Genomic DNA, 18,858 nt, shown 5'->3' with positions numbered 1-18,858 from the left:
AGCCAGCGGGAGATAGAGGAGCAGATAGGTAGACAGATTTTGGAAAAGAGTAAAAACAACAGGGTTGTGGTGATGGGAGACTTCAACTTCCCCAATATTGACTGGGACTCACTTAGTGCCAGGGGCTTAGACGGGACGGAGTTTGTAAGGAGTATCCAGGAGGGCTTCTTAAAACAATATGTAAACAGTCCAACTAGGGAAGGGGCGGTACTGGACCTGGTATTGGGGAATGAGCCCGGCCAGGTGGTAGATGTTTCAGTAGGGGAGCATTTCGGTAACAGTGACCACAATTCAGTAAGTTTTAAAGTACTGGTGGACAAGGATAAGAGTGGTCCGAGGATGAATGTGCTAAATTGGGGGAAGGCTAATTATAACAATATTAGGCGGGAACTGAAGAACATAGATTGGGGGCGGATGTTTGAGGGCAAATCAACATCTGACATGTGGGAGGCTTTCAAGTGTCAGTTGAAAGGAATACAGGACAGGCATGTTCCTGTGAGGAAGAAAGATAAATACGGCAATTTACGGGAACCTTGGATGACGAGTGATATTGTAGGCCTCGGCAAAAAGAAAAAGGAGGCATTTGTCAGGGCTAAAAGGCTGGGAACAGACGAAGCCTGTGTGGCATATAAGGAAAGTAGGAAGGAACTTAAGCAAGGAGTCAGGAGGGCTAGAAGGGGTCATGAAAAGTCATTGGCAAATAGGGTTAAGGAAAATCCCAAGGCTTTTTACACGTACATAAAAAGCAAGAGGGTAGCCAGGGAAAGGGTTGGCCCACTGAAGGATAGGCAAGGGAATCTATGTGTGGAGCCAGAGGAAATGGGCGAGGTACTAAATGAATACTTTGCATCAGTATTCACCAAAGAGAAGGAATTGGTAGATGTTGAGTCTGGAGAAGGGTGTGTAGATAGCCTGGGTCACATTGTGATCCAAAAAGACGAGGTGTTGGGTGTCTTAAAAAATATTAAGGTAGATAAGTCCCCAGGGCCGGATGGGATCTACCCCAGAATACTGAAGGAGGCTGGAGAGGAAATTGCTGAGGCCTTGACAGAAATCTTTGGATCCTCGCTGTCTTCAGGGGATGTCCCGGAGGACTGGAGAATAGCCAATGTTGTTCCTCTGTTTAAGAAGGGTAGCAAGGATAATCCCGGGAACTACAGGCCGGTGAGCCTTACTTCAGTGGTAGGGAAATTACTGGAGAGAATTCTTCGAGACAGGATCTACTCCCATTTGGAAGCAAATGGACGTATTAGTGAGAGGCAGCACGGTTTTGTGAAGGGGAGGTCGTGTCTCACTAACTTGATAGAGTTTTTCGAGGAGGTCACTAAGATGATTGATGCAGGTAGGGCAGTAGATGTTGTCTATATGGACTTCAGTAAGGCCTTTGACAAGGTCCCTCATGGTAGACTAGTACAAAAGGTGAAGTCACACGGGATCAGGGGTGAACTGGCAAGGTGGATACAGAACTGGCTAGGCCATAGAAGGCAGAGGGTAGCAATGGAGGGATGCTTTTCTAATTGGAGGGCTGTGACCTGTGGTGTTCCACAGGGATCAGTGCTGGGGCCTTTGCTCTTTGTAGTATATATAAATGATTTGGAGGAAAATGTAACTGGTCTGATTAGTAAGTTTGCAGACGACACAAAGGTTGGTGGAATTGCGGATAGCGATGAGGACTGTCTGAGGATACAGCAGGATTTAGACTGTCTGGAGACTTGGGCGGAGAGATGGCAGATGGAGTTTAATCCGGACAAATGTGAGGTAATGCATTTTGGAAGGGCTAATGCAGGTAGGGAATATACAGTGAATGGTAGAACCCTCAAGAGTATTGAAAGTCAAAGAGATCTAGGAGTACAGGTCCACAGGTCATTGAAAGGGGCAACACAGGTGGAGAAGGTAGTCAAGAAGGCATACGGCATGCTTGCCTTCATTGGCCGGGGCATTGAGTATAAGAATTGGCAAGTCATGTTGCAGCTGTATAGAACCTTAGTTAGGCCACACTTGGAGTATAGTGTTCAATTCTGGTCGCCACACTACCAGAAGGATGTGGAGGCTTTAGAGAGGGTGCAGAAGAGATTTACCAGAATGTTGCCTGGTATGGAGGGCATAAGCTATGAGGAGCGATTGAATAAACTCGGTTTGTTCTCACTGGAACGAAGGAGGTTGAGGGGCGACCTGATAGAGGTATACAAAATTATGAGGGGCATAGACAGAGTGGATAGTCAGAGGCTTTTCCCCAGGGTAGAGGGGTCAATTACTAGGGGGCATAGGTTTAAGGTGAGAGGGGCAAAGTTTAGAGTAGATGTACGAGGCAAGTTTTTTACGCAGAGGGTAGTGGGTGCCTGGAACTCACTACCGGAGGAGGTAGTGGAAGCAGGGACGATAGGGACATTTAAGGGGCATCTTGACAAATATATGAAGAGGATGGGAATAGAAGGATACGGACCCAGGAAGTGTAGAAGATTGTAGTTTAGTCGGGCAGTATGGTTGGCACGGGCTTGGAGGGCCGAAGGGCCTGTTCCTGTGCTGTACATTTCTTTGTTCTTTGTTGACAAATGGTATTGAGATAAACGATCAGCCATGATCTGGTTGAATAATGGAGTAGGGGGCAGCACGGTAGCATTGTGGATAGCACAATTGCTTCACAGCTCCAGAGTCCCAGGTTCGATTCCGGCTTGGGTCACTGTCTGTGCGGAGTCTGCACATCCTCCCCGTGTGTGCGTGGGTTTCCTCCGGGTGCTCCGGTTTCCTCCCACAGCCCAAAGATGTGGAGGTTAGGTGGATTGGCCATGATAAATTGCCCTTAGTGTCCAAAATTGCCCTTAGTGTTGGGTGGGGTTACTGGGTTATGGGGATAGGGTGGAGGTGTTGACCTTGGGTAGGGTGCTCTTTCCAAGAGCCAGTGCAGACTCGACGGGCTGAATGGCCTCCTTCTGCACTGTAAATTCTATGATAAAAGGAACAAGGGGCTGAACAGCTTACTCCTCCTCACCCCTACGTTTCTGGAAGGAAGGGGAGATCAGAAATGTCACCTAAAATAAAAGCTGTGATAAACTGTCAGGTCTTACTTTGTTTAATGCATTAACCATTATTAAGATTGTTTTTCTGCACGTGGCTCTAACTTAGTTGCTTTATAAAAGACGGTAGGTCCTTAATACTTATTGCATGGCAACAATTTGACTAATGTGTACAGCACGTTAACATGAACATATACACACCCAGAAACATGAGCACACTGCCTATGACTCTTCTCTGCAGTTTTCAAAAATGCACTCCCAATGGGTGAGGCTAGCCATCAGAGGTAAACGTTTCGTGCAGTTGGTAGTCCTTGTGTCTCTTGATGTTTATGATAAATATAACCCATTTATTTCATTATTTCCCAACAATAACACAAATATCTGCCTCTTTCTGGCAATATATGCAGGAATAAGAACAACAATGTTTTTCAGTTTTATAATGATCAACTGGTTCATTTTTCACAGTGAGGTACTGTCAACAGAATGGATAGGTCCATGTAAAGCCATTTGTGGACTTAAGAAAATGATTTCTGAAGAACGGATAATTTCTCTTTTGTTGCTGGCTTGAAGGATGGATAGGTGTGGTGCATCAGTATATTTATCAGAGCTGTTACTTTTGAAATATAAACATTGAGCGGAATGACGTGGTGCTTTAAATTGCAGAAAGGAACTTGCATTAAGCCACAATAATTGGCACTCTAAAATGCAATATTTGACAGAAACTGTGGGTGTAGGTGTTTTTTTACGTGATGAATCTAGTTACCAACATATCCGCGAGTGGGGGCGTCCTCATTCTATCTCTTCTGGAAAATGCCATGCAGTGCAGATCACAGACTCTGCAGTAAACAGACTCAAGTGTTGCTCTGGTTGGAAGTTCATCCGTAATTATTAGACTAACCTGCCTCCTTAAGCCATAATATTGGATTGATGCAGAACTGCTCCATCTGTTGGTAGCAGTGGAACTTTTCATTTTCCTGCACAGTGGTTCTCAAACTTTTACATCCGCGCATCACTTTGATGGGGCAAAAGACCCTACAGGCCACCTACCGATCTGACCTCAGCCACTTTAGTTGCCATTGCAAAAATAAATGAGAATTAATAAGAACTAATGAGCTTTTTCTTTGCTACTAAAAATGTAATAAATGTGTGCAATTTTTAAATTGAGTATCATAATTCATTATTAATTCATGCCAGAAACAAAAGTACAGACGGTTTCATGATATGGCAAGAGACTACATTTTGAAACATTCTACTTTGTGTTGTAAATCAATACAATAATCTCAAGATAAACCAATACTTAACCGTACATCTATATTAATCAAACAAAATTAAAGGGAATATAAATCTCGCGTATAGAACTGCATTTTTGTTGCTCGCATTCGCTTAATGCTACACAAATTAGCCAGTCTAGCTGTGTCACACAAGTGGTTGGTTTCAGGGCTCCAGCCCAATCTCTCATCTGGCCACAGCCATGACTCTGCATGTCCGGACTTGCATTTTGGATCAGCCCATGGACCACCTGGAAGACGAGACTTTGAGAATCACTGGTTTTGAACCACATGCTATTGGACCACATTCATTGTAAACCACACAGTCTCTTCTCTTTCATGACATCCTCATCGTAAAAATAAATCACTTGAACCTTTTGTTGGTTTTGCATCTTTGGAATCTTAAATGGTTTAATTATAAATTCCAACTGTTGAGAAAATACATCAATATAATCTCTTCAATTGCTTATTTTGCTTCAGGGGAGACCTGCAGCACCTGCTAAAATGTTAGGGAGACTGGTGGAGGTGTTGACCTTGGGTAGGGTTCTCTTTCCAAGAGCCGGTGCAGACTCGATGGGCCAAATGGCCTCCTTCTGCACTGTAAATTCTAATTCTATAGTACAGGCTGCTTACCTGAAGGATCTAATGGTCTCTGTGGTGTGGACTTTTCCATTCCTGAAGTCGGTTTAAATTTGACACCAAGCCAAGGGAATCTCCAGAGATCCAACAACAGTGGTATCATCAAGCAGGGTAAGCAACCAATCACATTGAAGTATTCTAACAGACTGGACTGAATTCTTTTTAATTAAGTTTTACAGACCTCAAAGTAAATGATTGAGACATACACTCTAAAGGATTTAGGTAGAAGCAAAAATTACATAAATTTAAAAATGTGGGATCTTTTTATCATAATGGAGAGATTTTTGATTCTTCAGATATGAAATTAGCTTTTCAGGACCAGTTGTTTAGTGATATTTAAGAACTTAGTATATCATTAAAAACCCACTTGCACCTCATTCAAGATGGTACTTTTTTTTAAAAGTGAAAATTATCATAAATTCAAAGATTGCTACTTGATTGTAGTCTGCTGGGATTTCGCTTGTGCACCTATGCATAAATGTAGATTCACTGACAACAACTTAAATTTCTACATTTAACTGCACACATGCAGACTGCCAAGACAGGAAACAGAAGTTAGGATTGCTTCCCGGTTCTGAACCCAGGAAGGAAAGGAGATGATCCAACCAAATTGTGGGGTCGATTTTAAACTCCTCACAGCAGCCAGCACTGTGACTGCTATTCGATGTCTGAAAGAGGAGAGAGGAGATTCTCATGGGAGTTTTGGGTTGGATTGTTGTTTTCCATCTTGTATCAGGAGAGCTGGAGGCCTGGAACCCAGGGCAGGGAAAACCCTCAGCCCATTTAAAAGTGTTAGTCAAAAGAATGACACCGGACTGGAACAGAGTGACTCTGGCAAGTAAATTTGCCCAGTTCTGAACCCTCCCATGGGTCTTCAATATTAAAAGTCAAATGGTGTTCAGAAGCAGGAAAATACCTCACTTGCACTTTTCTGGTAATGACGGTATATTTTGCTCTATTATCATCCTTTAATATGTAATTGCCTGGATTTTGCAGTGGAAAACCCTCAGCATTTTTCATTATTCCTTTGGAACTGCCAGCAGCATCTAGGGTTAAATTTTCATTTTTGGGGTGGGTGTAGAACAGAAGTGAACAGCATCCAAAAACATTGGCACTGTCCTTTGGATTACTAGCCCAATAACATGACCACTATGTTATTATTCCCTTAATTAACGTTGACCTTTAGTTTGATCAACTAACTACATCTACACAAATTCCAATTATGAAGTCAGGGAGGTGGCGGCAATGGACGCAGAGAAGGCATTTGATAGGGTGGAGTGGGAGTATTTATTGGAAGTGTTAAGGAGGTTTGGGTTTGGGAACGGGTTTATTAGCTGGGTTAGACTTCTTTATGGGGCTCCAACGGCAAGCGTAGTTACAGGTCGACATAGATCGGAGTATTTCCGACTATATAGGGGAACAAGACAGGGATGCCCATGCTGTCTCCATTGTTGTTCGCGTTGGCAATTGAACCTCTGGCCATGGCGTTGAGAGACTCCAGGAAATGGAGAGGGGTGATTAGAGGGGGAGAAGAACACCGAGTCTCGTTATACGCGGATGACCTATTGTTATACGTGTCGGACCCAGCGGGGGGGATGATAGAGGTTATGCGAATTTTGAGGGGGTTCGGGGATTTCTAGGGGTATAGGCTAAACATGGGGAAGAGTGAATTATTTGTGATACATCCAGGGGACCAGAGTAGAGAGATAAAAGGCTTGCCTCTAAGGAAAGTGGAAAGAAACTTCCGATACCTGGAGATTCAGATCGCTAGGAGCTGGGGAACCTTGCACAGACTTAATCTGACACGGTTGGTAGAACAAATGGAGGAGGACTTCAAGAGGTGGGACATGCAGCCTCTATTGCTGGCGGGCAGGGTGCAAGCAATTAAGATGATGGTCCTCCCGAGGTTCTTATTTGTATTTCAATGTCTCCCTATACTAATCACCAAGACCTTTTTTAATAAAATAGACAGGAGCATCACGAGCTTCGTGTGGGCAGGGAAAGTTCCGAGAGTAAGGAGGGGGTTCCTTCAGCATAGTAGGGACAGAGGAGGATTGGCACTACCGAACTTGGGCGATTACTATTGGGCCGCCAATGTGGCAATGATACGTAAATGGATGATGGAGGGTGAGGGAGCGGCGTGGAAAAGACTGGAGAGAAAGTCCTCTAAAGGGACGAGTTTAGAGGCGCTGGTGACGGCGCCGCTACCGATCTCACCTAAAAAGTTTACCACAAACCCGGTGGTGGCGGCAACATTGAATATCTGGGGACAGTGGAGGCGACAGAGAGGGGTGCGAGGAGCCCTGGTGGGGTCCCCAATCAGGAACAACCATAGGTTCGCCCCAGGAAGAATGGATGGAGGATTTCAGAGCTGGTACCAGTTGGGAATTAGGAGGGTGGGAGACTTATTTATAGATGGGACTTTTGCGAGCTTGGGAGCATTGGAGGAAAAGTATAAGTTGCCCCGGGGAAATTTCTTGAGATATATGCAGGTGAGGGCGTTTACTAGACAACAGGTGAGGGAATTTCCGTTGCTCCCGACACAGGGGATACAGGACAGGGTGCTTTCAGGGGTGTGGGTCGGAGAGGGCAAGGTGTCAGAGATTTACCAAGAGATGAGGGAAGAGGGGGAGGAGTCGGTGGGCGAACTAAAAGGAAAGTGGGAAGAAGAACTAGGGGAGGAGATCGAGGAAGGTATGTGGGCTGATGCCCTAAGCAGGGTAAATTCCTCTTCCTCATGCGCCAGGCTTAGCCTGATTCAATTTAAGGTGCTACATAGAGCACACATAACGGGAGCAAGATTGAGCAGGTTCTTTGGAGTGGAGGACAAATGTGGGAGGTGTGGCGGGAGCCCAGCAAACCACGCACATATGTTTTGGGCGTGCCCGGCACTGGAAGGGTATTGGAAGGGAGTGACGGGAGTGATTTCGCGGGTGGTGAAGGCCCGGGTCAAACCAGGCTGGGGGTTAGCTCTATTTGGAGTTGCGGAAGAGCCGGGAGTGCAGGAGGCGAAAGAGGCCGACGTTGTGGCCTTTGCGTCCCTAGTAGCCCGGCGCAGGATCCTACTCATGTGGAAGGAGGCGAAACCCCCCGGACTGGAGGCCTGGGTAAATGATATGGCGGGGTTCATTAAACTGGAGCAGATAAAGTTTGCCCTGAGAGGATCGGCTCAAGGGTTCACCAGGCGGTGGCAGCCATTTCTCGACTACCTAGGGGAACGTTAGAGGGAAGACAGAAGACCAGCAGCAGCAACCCGAGGGGGAAGGGGGGAGGGGTTAGTTTAGTTTAGGTCAAAGATAAAGGGGTTTTGTTACTTGTGTATTGTTAAAAATTTCTGTATTGTTATTGTTGCGTTTGCTTTGTAAGAGGGGAAAAATTGTTGTTTGGGAAAAAAATTTCAATAAAACATATTTTTTTTAAAAAATGAAGTCAGGGAGAGTAATATTAGGGCTAGGTCTCAAAATTGTATTCCATTCGGTCCCATGGGATTCCCATGCTGAGGCTACCTGTTGGTTTCTCAAAACACCCAAGGATGACTTGAAACATTGGTTCCTTAGTGGTGTATTTTTGTTTGGAATAATGTGAGGAGCAATTTGCAACCCCGTAAGGAACCAGTCCAGTTGTTGTAGAAACAATTAATACAGAATATTTATTAAAGTAAAAGAAAAAAACACATGACAATAATAATCTTTATTAGTGTCACGAGTCAGCTTACACTAACAGTGCAATAAAGTTACTGTAAAATCCCCTCATCGCCATCTCCGACGCCTATTCGGGTACATTGAAGGAGAATTCAAAATGTCCAATTCACCTACCAAGCACGTCTTTCGAAAGACTTACATACACTGTAAGAATTCTCATGTTTAAACCTTGCTTTCCTTGTGTAATTCCTTTATTCTCTGTTCTGCTGGCTTCTATAGTATCTAGGCCTTTATTTTTAAAGACGAACAAAACCCAGTATGAGGTGCTATTTGGACTGGTCCAGGAACCCCCCCACTATAAACAGTGGGTTATTTGGCCTGGTCCAGTGATGACATTTTGATGGAATTGGCCAGCATCTAATTAGCTCCATTGAAACCTGAGACACGGCAGATTCTCAATGCGATTGGTCCGGATTGTTCTGGAAGACTCCTTGCTGTGTGTTTCTCTCTGTGAGTTTCAGTTGATCTGAGCTCAGGAGTTGAGCAGAATTCTGTTAAATATCTCTCCCAGAAAGGGTGTACCTCTGATATCTATGCTGGGGCTCACTCTAGATAAACAGAGTACCAGAGTTTCTTCTCTATCCAGTTAGTGAGTATTTAAATCCTGCAGACAGAACTGAGGGGAATTTTCTGGATTCCTCTCCCTGTAAGGTTGCCAGATCACTCTAAGGCCTCATGAAAGCTGCTGCTCTGATACTCTGTTTAAATGAGACAAGCTGTTGGTCAGCCTGCTGAAGCTGACAACAGATAAGCAACTGCACAGCCCTGAAGTACATCTTCTGTGCTAAGCTTCCGGTCAACACAAGCTAAAGGTCACCCTAGCAGAGATCCCACAGTCTGAGAATCTGGCCTGAAGGTTACAGACAGAAGATCGAAACCAGCTAGTGGTTTCACCACTCTGTGCCCTGAGAAGATAGCCGTCTACAGAGACTATAATGTCAGCAGCGAAGATACTGACCTCTCATTCCCATTTTAATCCCCATTATTTGATCCTTCGCTTCCCCAGTGCGTGGGTGCGGGTGAAGGGGGGAATAATTAGATTAGCAGAGCGTTGTTCTTTTATCACCATTACATATTCATCTCTTTTCTTGTCATAAATAAAGCTTTTTTTGTGCGTTACTTACAAATCTGGCACCTGTAAGTCATTGGAGCGGTCGAGTGCCAAATCTAAAAAATTACCAGTTATTGGTTAATTTGTTTATGTTGGACCTCCGGGGCCTGTGTGGCTGACATTGACCGTGCCCAGGGTGTCATAACAATACTATTACACTTAACTATGAATAACTAAACACAGCCTTTTCTCTGGTTACCTCTTTTCCCCCAAAATATATCCACGTTCTTTGAGACACCCCTTTTCCCAAGCAGCATCCAATGTTGGTAACTGTTGGTTAAACCCAATTAATAGTTACTACACAATACCGCTTAGGCGACCAAAGCTGGGAAAATGTTTCTTCCTGGTTCAGCAAAGGCACGAAACTGCATCTTTTCGAAGCAAATATCTGCAATCTGTTGTGACTCTAAATGTTAGATGGAAAAGGCGTTTCGTGGCTTGGATCACAGATGGGACTGGCTTGTCTGACTGTTGGATGGAGAACTTCTCTCCCAAATGAAGATGCTAGCAGTTGTACTATTTTGGGTCTTTCATGTTACCCTCTTTGGATTTGGTTGTATACCTCTCTCAAATTCTTTGCCTTTAGAAGTTTTTTGTATAGCCCCACTGATCTCTGATAAACAATATTTCTGATATGGCCATTCGCACCTCAATGTCTCTAGACTCCTGCTAGACTTGTTTCTTGACCAATCACATCTCTTTATACCTCTATATGTCTGCTAGTCTTGTTACTTGTCTGTTATTTTAGTTTCATTTCACCTTCAATGTTAATCTCATTAACTTCCCACATTCCTGACATGCGTTACCCACAAAGAAATAAATGTCTACATTTTTGATTGAGACATAGAGTTGTCGCTAATATTCTTCATTCTCCAAAAGAACCTAAATATCAACACAACTTTGGTTTAAAGTCTAGATTTTGAAAATACATTTTTAGTTACAACAAAGAATTAAATTCTGAAGCACTGATGAGATGTTATGCACCTAAATATCGTAAACAATCCATTTCCCTTTAAAAGATTCTGGCTGACCTACTGCACCTCTAGCATTTTAATTATAAGTTGTTTTCAACATTTATAGTTTTTGCTTTTTAAACTTATGATAATTTAATCATTTTAATTTTAGATTCTGCGAAGCACAATCTTCATTATTTAAACTTTTAACTCTATGTACAAGAGTGATTTTTACGAAAACCTATCCACCAGGACTATGAATTAGAAAATCACAGGCATGCTTCCATGATTGTCATATATTAACATTAAAAGAAAGATTATTTGATGTGCACACGTAACGTCCTGATATGCACTCCCAGCAGGTGAAGGGTGAAATTTCCGAATAATAATTTCTTATCATTTTGACACATTGAATTAGTGAGTGAAGTTTTATTTTGAAGCACTCAAAGATAATGGGAGAGAAAGTTGTAAATATAATGGGGATGGAGTGGTCTGATACAGATTTATGTTAATTCCCAGGCAGCACCATGTTCGCTATCTGGACAGCTTGGTGTTCTTCATCAATATCATTGTGGGAAGCTGTGCAGGCTGTGTAGTAGTACCTCAACGACACTGCCTGTCCTGGGAACTGATGCAAATCTGTGAAGTGCCACTTTACAAACCAATGTCTTCCCAGTGTCTTGAAAGGAATTTATTTTGTACATAATTTATCATGCAATATGATTGACTGTATGTACCTGTAACTTTTAAAATGTTGTTCAAATGCTGTAAAAACAAAACATATTAATTTCTTAATTTTCTTTTAGTAGAATCCCATGACACTCGACGAAAAGGAAAACCAAATGCAGTTAAAGGTGTAAAGCGGAAGAAAGTTGTGACTGAAAACGTGACAAAGAAAATTTCCAAATCACCAGTGAAAACTCCATTAAAGTTTTGTAATGACCAACAAAATGTGGAGGCAACCTTTTCTGTTGATGATGTTCCAACTACTTCTGTACTGTTAGAAAATGAACACCTGCATATACAAAATGGAGAGCTTGAGAGAGAAAGAGAAATAGAGCAAGAATGTTCACAAGACCTAAACCTTGTGCATGAGGCAGCGGAAGCTAGAACTGTTAGGTCAACACAAAGAACGCTTGTGACAACTCCGCACTCAGTTGAGCCATCTAACAGAAACCCAAATTGGGGAACCCAACAACTAGAAACTGATGCAACATTAAAATTACTAGTGTCAGAAAAATCTCCTTCACTATCCTACAAGCATCCGCAGCATCAGATTCAACATCTTTCTTTACTACGTGAACATTGGATTATTAAAGCCGAGGGTAATCGTTGCAGTCCAAATGGGAGTTCTCCTTATACAAATACTGCTTTTGATGTTTTATTGAAAGCTATGGAACCTGAGCTGAAAACTCTTTCAAAGGTAAAATTTCCTGTAACTGAGCCAGAGTCAAGAAAATTAGACAGCACTGTTGGAATCCAGGGACAAGAATCCAGTGGAATATCAACAGTTACTGAACAGACCCTAATTCAAACTTCGGTATGTAAATCTGAATTTACTACAGCCCCACAGTACTATTCAAATGTTAATCAGATTGTGCCCAAATCAGGGAAGAGAGAGCAATCAGAGGATCAGGCTACATCTCACTTACACTACCAGCCAACTCGACTTGTTTCGCAAACTGCACAACAAAATAAACACCGTGCCTTATCTCAGAGGTTTAACGGATCACCAACACACCAACAGAACAAAGACAAACCCAATTTTCAGCCAACGTACAACTTAACCATGACTTCTTTAGGTCATTCTCCTAACCCCGCCATGTCACATGGGCTGCATCAAAGCCAGCTTGTAGTCCATCCAAATCAGTCAATGGCTGCTAATCCGTCTAATTGTGTTCAAGTTGGACCTGGTTATCAACAACTGCATGTGACATCAGTTGTCAACTCTGCGACAGACCAAATGTCTGATATTCTACTTAAGGACCAGAAACCTAAAAAGCAAGGGAAGTATATTTGCGAATATTGTAATCGAGCTTGTGCAAAACCTAGCGTTCTGCAAAAACACATTCGATCACATACTGGTGAACGACCCTACCCTTGTGTTACATGTGGGTTTTCATTTAAGACTAAAAGTAATTTATATAAGCACAAAAAGTCCCATGCGCATGCTATCAAACTGGGTCTTGTTTTGAGATCAGAGAGCAGCAGTACCTCTGTGTCACAGGAATCTGACCGAGCACTTAGTAATCATTCAGATGTAGAGGAAAGTGGTGAAAGTGGGGCTGAATCCACATCTGAAGAAAAATCTATTGATCAAAAGCACTTTGAACTGGAAGCTACTCAAATAACTGTCAATGTGTCCTATTCAGAAACACCAACGTTTCCTAGGAGTCTCAAGTCTCCTGACAAACTAGGAAATAAAACTCTTTGTCATGACACTTATGAACATGCTAAGCTGCATAAATCCTCTGAACCAAAAGTTACAGCTGCTTTACCCAAAGTAATGGTCTACCCTGTGAATATTTCCCCCTTAAGGGCTGATAGCCCAAAGCTGACGGGCACAGTTCCAGAACTAGACATTGTAGAGCGGCAAACAAATTCACAGGCTACCAAAATGGAGTTGACGTCTGCTTGGATGTCTTCACTGAAAAAACTAAATACTGAGCACAAGCAGCAAGTAGAAATGAATCCACCAGAGGAAGAAAAGCTTCAGTCGATCACTGCACATGCACAGCTTCAAAGGCAGCAGGCAACTGATTTTTGTCAGCAGCAAGGAAAGTATCATTTGAGCCCACGAAGTTTAGGGAGCACTGACTCTGGGTATTTTTCTCGTTCAGAGAGTGCAGATCAGCAGATGAGTCCATTAAGCCCTTACATTAAATCAGTGTCCACTACTGAAGTCGATCCCACCAAGTGCAGTTTACCTTGCCCACCTCATAGCAACCATGTTATGGCCACTGTTTTAGAGGTAAGCTCAATAGAAAAGCCATCAAAATTAACAGCTGCTGTTCGTACTCAGATAGCAACGAAAACACTTGAAGAACGTATTTCCAAGTTAATATCAGATAATGAAGCAGTAGTGGATGATAAACAGCTGGATAGTGTAAAACCTAGAAGAACTTCTCTTTCGAGGAGAGGGAGCATAGACTCGCCAAAACCATATACATTCAAAGATTCGTTCCAGTTTGATCTAAGGCCACTACATTCTGGAAGGAGAACAAGCTCCAGTTCGGATATACCCAAGTCCCCCTTTACACCTACTGACAAGTCAAAGCAAGTGTTTCTTTTATCAGTACCCCCTCCTTTTCCTTCCCTTGATTGTTTACCAATTACTCGGAGTAATTCAATGCCGGCTACTCCAGCATACTCTGCTATACCTCCAAATACAGTGTCTGCAGCACATCCACTCCGAGAGAGCCATTCATTTGATGATAAAATTAGTGGTTCATTTAGTGACGATGTCTTTGTTCCTGGTCCACTTACACCGTTACAACTTGCTCATCCCCGAACTCTTGTTAGGCAAACTGCAGTAGAGGATCAATCTGCTAATGAAGGGCAGAGCTTTACTTCCACCCGCTCTATGGATGAGAGTTGTTATAGCAGTAACATAGCTGGGGTTTTGATGCCAAGAAGTAAGTCATTTGAGCATGGGTTGCGCATGCAGGAAAAAATAAAAAAATCACCAGGACGGGGGTCAATGTATGAATGTGAAACATGCAGAAACAGATATAGAAAGCTGGAGAACTTTGAAAATCACAAGAAATTCTACTGTTCAGAGCTCCATGGGCCAAAACTTAAACCAGCAATCACAAAAGATTCAGAACACGAAGCAGTATCGCGCAGCATGCCACCACAGTTGCTACATTACAGAGTGATAGGAACAACAGGTGTACTCCAGCAACCACCTAAGATGAGGAAAAGGAGGAAAATTAAAAGTATTGGTGATGATGATGAAGCATTAACTAGTGAAGATACTGGAGAAAAATCAGTGAATAAGCAATCCTTATCAGATCAGAAAATAAGTGCTCCTAAATCTGGTATGCCCTACAGGAGCAATGCTAGTGGTGGTACCAAACAGGCAGGTACCAGTATAAAGTGTTTACAAGGACAGCACTTACGGGCTGGCAGCCTGGACCATTCCCTGGGGCCACCAGTGTCTTTTGGTAATGAAATTCAAACAAAGCCTTTTAATTATCCATTGCAAGACAAAGGAGAGTTGAGTAGGACCAGCAGTGGAGTGTCTGTAATTCAACACACAAATTCTTTGAGTAGGCCCAGTTCATTTGAGCAATCTGAGTCTGTTGACAGAATTTCTCCTGTGCAAGAAAACAAAACTCACAATGAAACAGTGCAACTTTCTGTATTTGTGAGTGGTAAAGAAGACACTTGTTGCCAATCCACAGGTTGCCAACAGCAATCTAAAACTTCTGGGGCACTGAAAGCACCAACATTTGAAACTTCGAGATCATCACTTGTTGATTGCACTCCTTTACAGCAGTTAAGGCTGGTGCGTCAGCATAACATCCAGGTTCCTGAGATTTTGGTTACAGAAGAACCAGACCCGGAACAGGACACTCCAGGAAATGAGCATGAAAAAGTGACAGAAACATTTCATTGGCCTCAACGCAGTGAGACACTTTCAAAGCTACCAACAGAGAAGCTCCCACCAAAAAAGAAAAGAATTCGCTTAGCCGAGATGGAACATTCATCTGGTGAGTCCAGCTTTGATTCAACAATGTCGAGGACATTTAGTCGGGACAGCAATTTATCTTATTCCAGTTTCTCAGCTTCTTTTGATAAGGAGGATGTTTCAAGGACTGAGAGTCCTTCTAAGGTGGAAGCAATCTGTAAATCATCTGAGCTGACACTGGTTAATTGCTCAAATACACTTGGTGGTCTCAATCTACATTCCAGAGAAATGAGCCATGCTGCATCTGAACACAATGGTCGGGTGTCACCGTCTGTGGAGGCTATTGCTGGAATTCGTAGCAAATCATTTGATTGTAGTATCATATCCACAGCAAGATCTACATTGCCTGAAGTTTCTATGGAAATGATTTCAACCATGGCATCTGGCTCTGTCTCACTCATTGAAAGAAGAAGAGGTCCTCTTTTACGCCAGATGTCTTTGAGTATTAGCCCAGATATTTCTCAACCTCCAGTCTTGCCTTCCAATTTATTTCCACAAAATCTGACTCTGCAGGTAGCTGCCCTGCCACAACTCAAAACATCGTTATCCCATAGATCATCTCCTGTATCGTTTTTAACTTCACCGCATCAGTTGTCTTGCATGGCACAGATTCAACATGCAGTGCAGCGTGACCCACAGTCTCCAATACAAAATGCAAATGTGAACAATCAAATTCATGTTAAACCACCTTTAGTCCAGGTACCATCTAGTCAGAAACTCATGTCCTATCCAGTTACACAAGGAAACCTAAAAACACCATCAACAAAAATAACAACGACACATATAGTTCAACAGAAACTTTATCCAGTTATATCTCTTCCTTCTGGAAGTCAAGGTAACATATTTGCTCCTAAATATCAGCTTCAACTTGTTCAAAAACCATCTTGTCAGCCATGTTTGCTTCCTGATGCATCTCAATTGCCAGTTATTCCTATATCTATTCCTGTTACTCTCGGATCAGGTGTAGCAACTTCAAATATTTCATCTCAGTCATTGGAGATCATCTCAAGTTTGTACTTGCTCCCTCCGTTCCAACATGTCCATTCCGACAAATCACCCGCTCTAGCTTCTCTGGTCATGCCAGTTGGAATCCAAAGTAAAAAACCTGTTTATAGCACCTCTTCCCTTACAACATTACCACAAATTCTAGTCACACAAGACCAAACAAGCCAGTCAGCGCTAATGATTTGTAAACTTGATGATTCAGTAAATTCAACCACTGATGAGGAAATGCCTTCAGGATCAAAGGATTACCTGGAAGTCCAACAAAGTAGAATAAACTCTAAAATGAAGATGTCTACTATTTCTGAATATTGTAATTCCCATGATGAAAGCAGAGGTTCACTTGTGCTGAGTGGTTTGAAAATGCAATCAGATGGTTTACTTGCACAAGAAACTACAGGAACTAGTAAACGAATGCTGTCTCCTGCAAACAGTTTAGATATTGCAATGGAAAAACACCAAAAACGAGTTAAAGATGAAACTGGGTCTGCAAGTGCTACTAACGTAACACCAGTGCAGTTACACAGCACAAAATCTGTTGAAAATAATAAACTTAAAAAGCCCACGTTAATGAGACAGTTTTGCACAACAGATGAAATTGAAGGTTTATTACCTGCTGAGCAACCTGGTACATTGAAAAACAGTCCCCAAACCTTGGAACTCAACAGCTCACCAAAAAAAACCCTTCATGAGTTGCCAGTATCTTGCCACAGTCAACATCCGGTTGTTGCAAGAGATGTTTTCGAGTCTGAAAGTTCAAAATATTCTCAATCCACTTCCAGTAACATTATTCAAAATTCATCTATAACTTTATGCTCAAGTTCTCCTCAAGCACATACCACTCTATCGAAGTCACTGACTAATACACAGGATAATAAATCACTATTGAATAATGGCAAAATGCAACCAGCAAGCAACCAAGGCCAAATACAAGCAGGGGCTTACTTTCCGGCTACAAGTACACGAGATGTACAACGTGCATCACTCCCAACTTTGAAAACTTCAACAAATTTTAGTTGGTGTTACCTAACAAAGCGCAAGCCTTTACACGTACAACAAATGGACAAGAAAGTCTCTGCATATGCTACGTGGTCTGTCAGCCCTAACAATCCCAATCCACTCGGCCTACCAACAAAAGCTGTACTTGGTCTTCACAATTCAATGCAAAAGTACAAAAAGATGATGTATACCGAAGCCAAAACCACCCTGCTTCATTCTGTCACACTGGTACCTTCAAGCAAGTGGAAAGCTGCTAAAGCCAAGGTATTACTAATTATTTTAATAGACCATTGAAGATACTGTGGTTTTGCTAACAAAACTATGATTTTTTTTAAAAGGCCACACTTGGGCCCACCTAGGTATTAATGCCACCAATTCAAAGATAATTTGATGGAGGCTTTAAAGGGTCAGAAGCAAATGTTATTGCATTTTATGCATTTCAACTAAGTATTACAATAACAACCAAGCACAACAAATAGGAAATCTTTTACCAATTTATTGCTCATGGCACAGTTCATAGTCAAATAATTTATTGTTTAATAACCAAAGAAGTGCTCAAACCGTGCAGGGATTGACATTAGGATACAAATTTAGTGATTGAAACCAAATTTGATTTTTTTTGTTTCCAAAATATATTCTTGAATTTTTACCGGTGCTTCAAAAATAGAATTTTACTGGAATTGTTAATTATTCTATAAGAAGTATAAATGAGTGGCTTTTTGTATATTTATCGTTTATCCCTTATTATTTTAAAACTCTGCATTAATATTGTGCCTTTTATGACCTTGACAGGAAACCCCACCTTCCTAAAAATCCTGGCCCTGGTTTAAGTTAAAAGCCATGATGTGGAGATGCTGGTGTTGGACTGGGGTGGGCACAGTAAGAAGTCTTACAATACTAGGTTAAAGTCCAACAGGTTTATTTTGAATCACTAGCTTTCGGAGCGCAGCTCCTGCCTCAGGTGAGGATTCACCTGAGGAAGTAGCTGCGCTCCGAAAGCTATTGATTCGAAAAAAACCTGTTGGACTTTAACCTGGTGTTGTAAGACTTCTTGCTAAGTTAATAGTGGCACGGTAATTTGCATTGCTGTCTCCCCACACCAGGGGTCTGAGTTTGATTCTGGCCTTGGGTGACTGTGTGAAGTTGGCACGTTCTTCCCGTGTTTGCATGGTTTCCTCCGGGTGCTCCGGTTTCCTCCCACAGTCCAAAGATGTGCCAGCTAGGTGGATTGGCCATGCTAAAAACCTGCCCCTTAGTGTCCAGGAATGTGCAGGTAAGGTGGTGTAACGGGGTTAGGGCAGGGGAGTGGGCCGAGATAGGGCGCTCTTGCTGCAGACTCAACTGGCCGAATGGTCTCCACCTGTTGGGATTCTATTATTCTATTATTAATAATGTAAGAAGACAAGAAGCATTCTAGAGTACAGATACAAAATTCGCGAAAGGCCAATTTCAATAGGGTGAGAACAGATCTATCCCAG

General features: G+C 42.5%; 1 protein-coding gene across 1 annotated transcript in view; it reads left to right on the top strand.

Moving 5' to 3' along the window:
• Positions 1–18,858, top strand: part of hivep1 (HIVEP zinc finger 1) — a 287,398-nt gene that overhangs the window by 150,435 nt on the left and 118,105 nt on the right. The window contains exon 3 of the mRNA XM_072509568.1: positions 11,493–17,644. Within this exon, the coding sequence (XP_072365669.1) occupies positions 11,493–17,644 (6,152 nt within the window). The remainder of the gene's footprint in view (positions 1–11,492; positions 17,645–18,858) is intronic.

This window comes from Scyliorhinus torazame, chromosome 6 (genome assembly GCF_047496885.1).
Source record: "Scyliorhinus torazame isolate Kashiwa2021f chromosome 6, sScyTor2.1, whole genome shotgun sequence".
Taxonomy (NCBI): domain Eukaryota; kingdom Metazoa; phylum Chordata; class Chondrichthyes; order Carcharhiniformes; family Scyliorhinidae; genus Scyliorhinus; species Scyliorhinus torazame.
The sequence above is the reverse complement of the archived record's forward strand: the minus strand, read 5'-3'. Positions and strand labels throughout refer to the sequence as shown.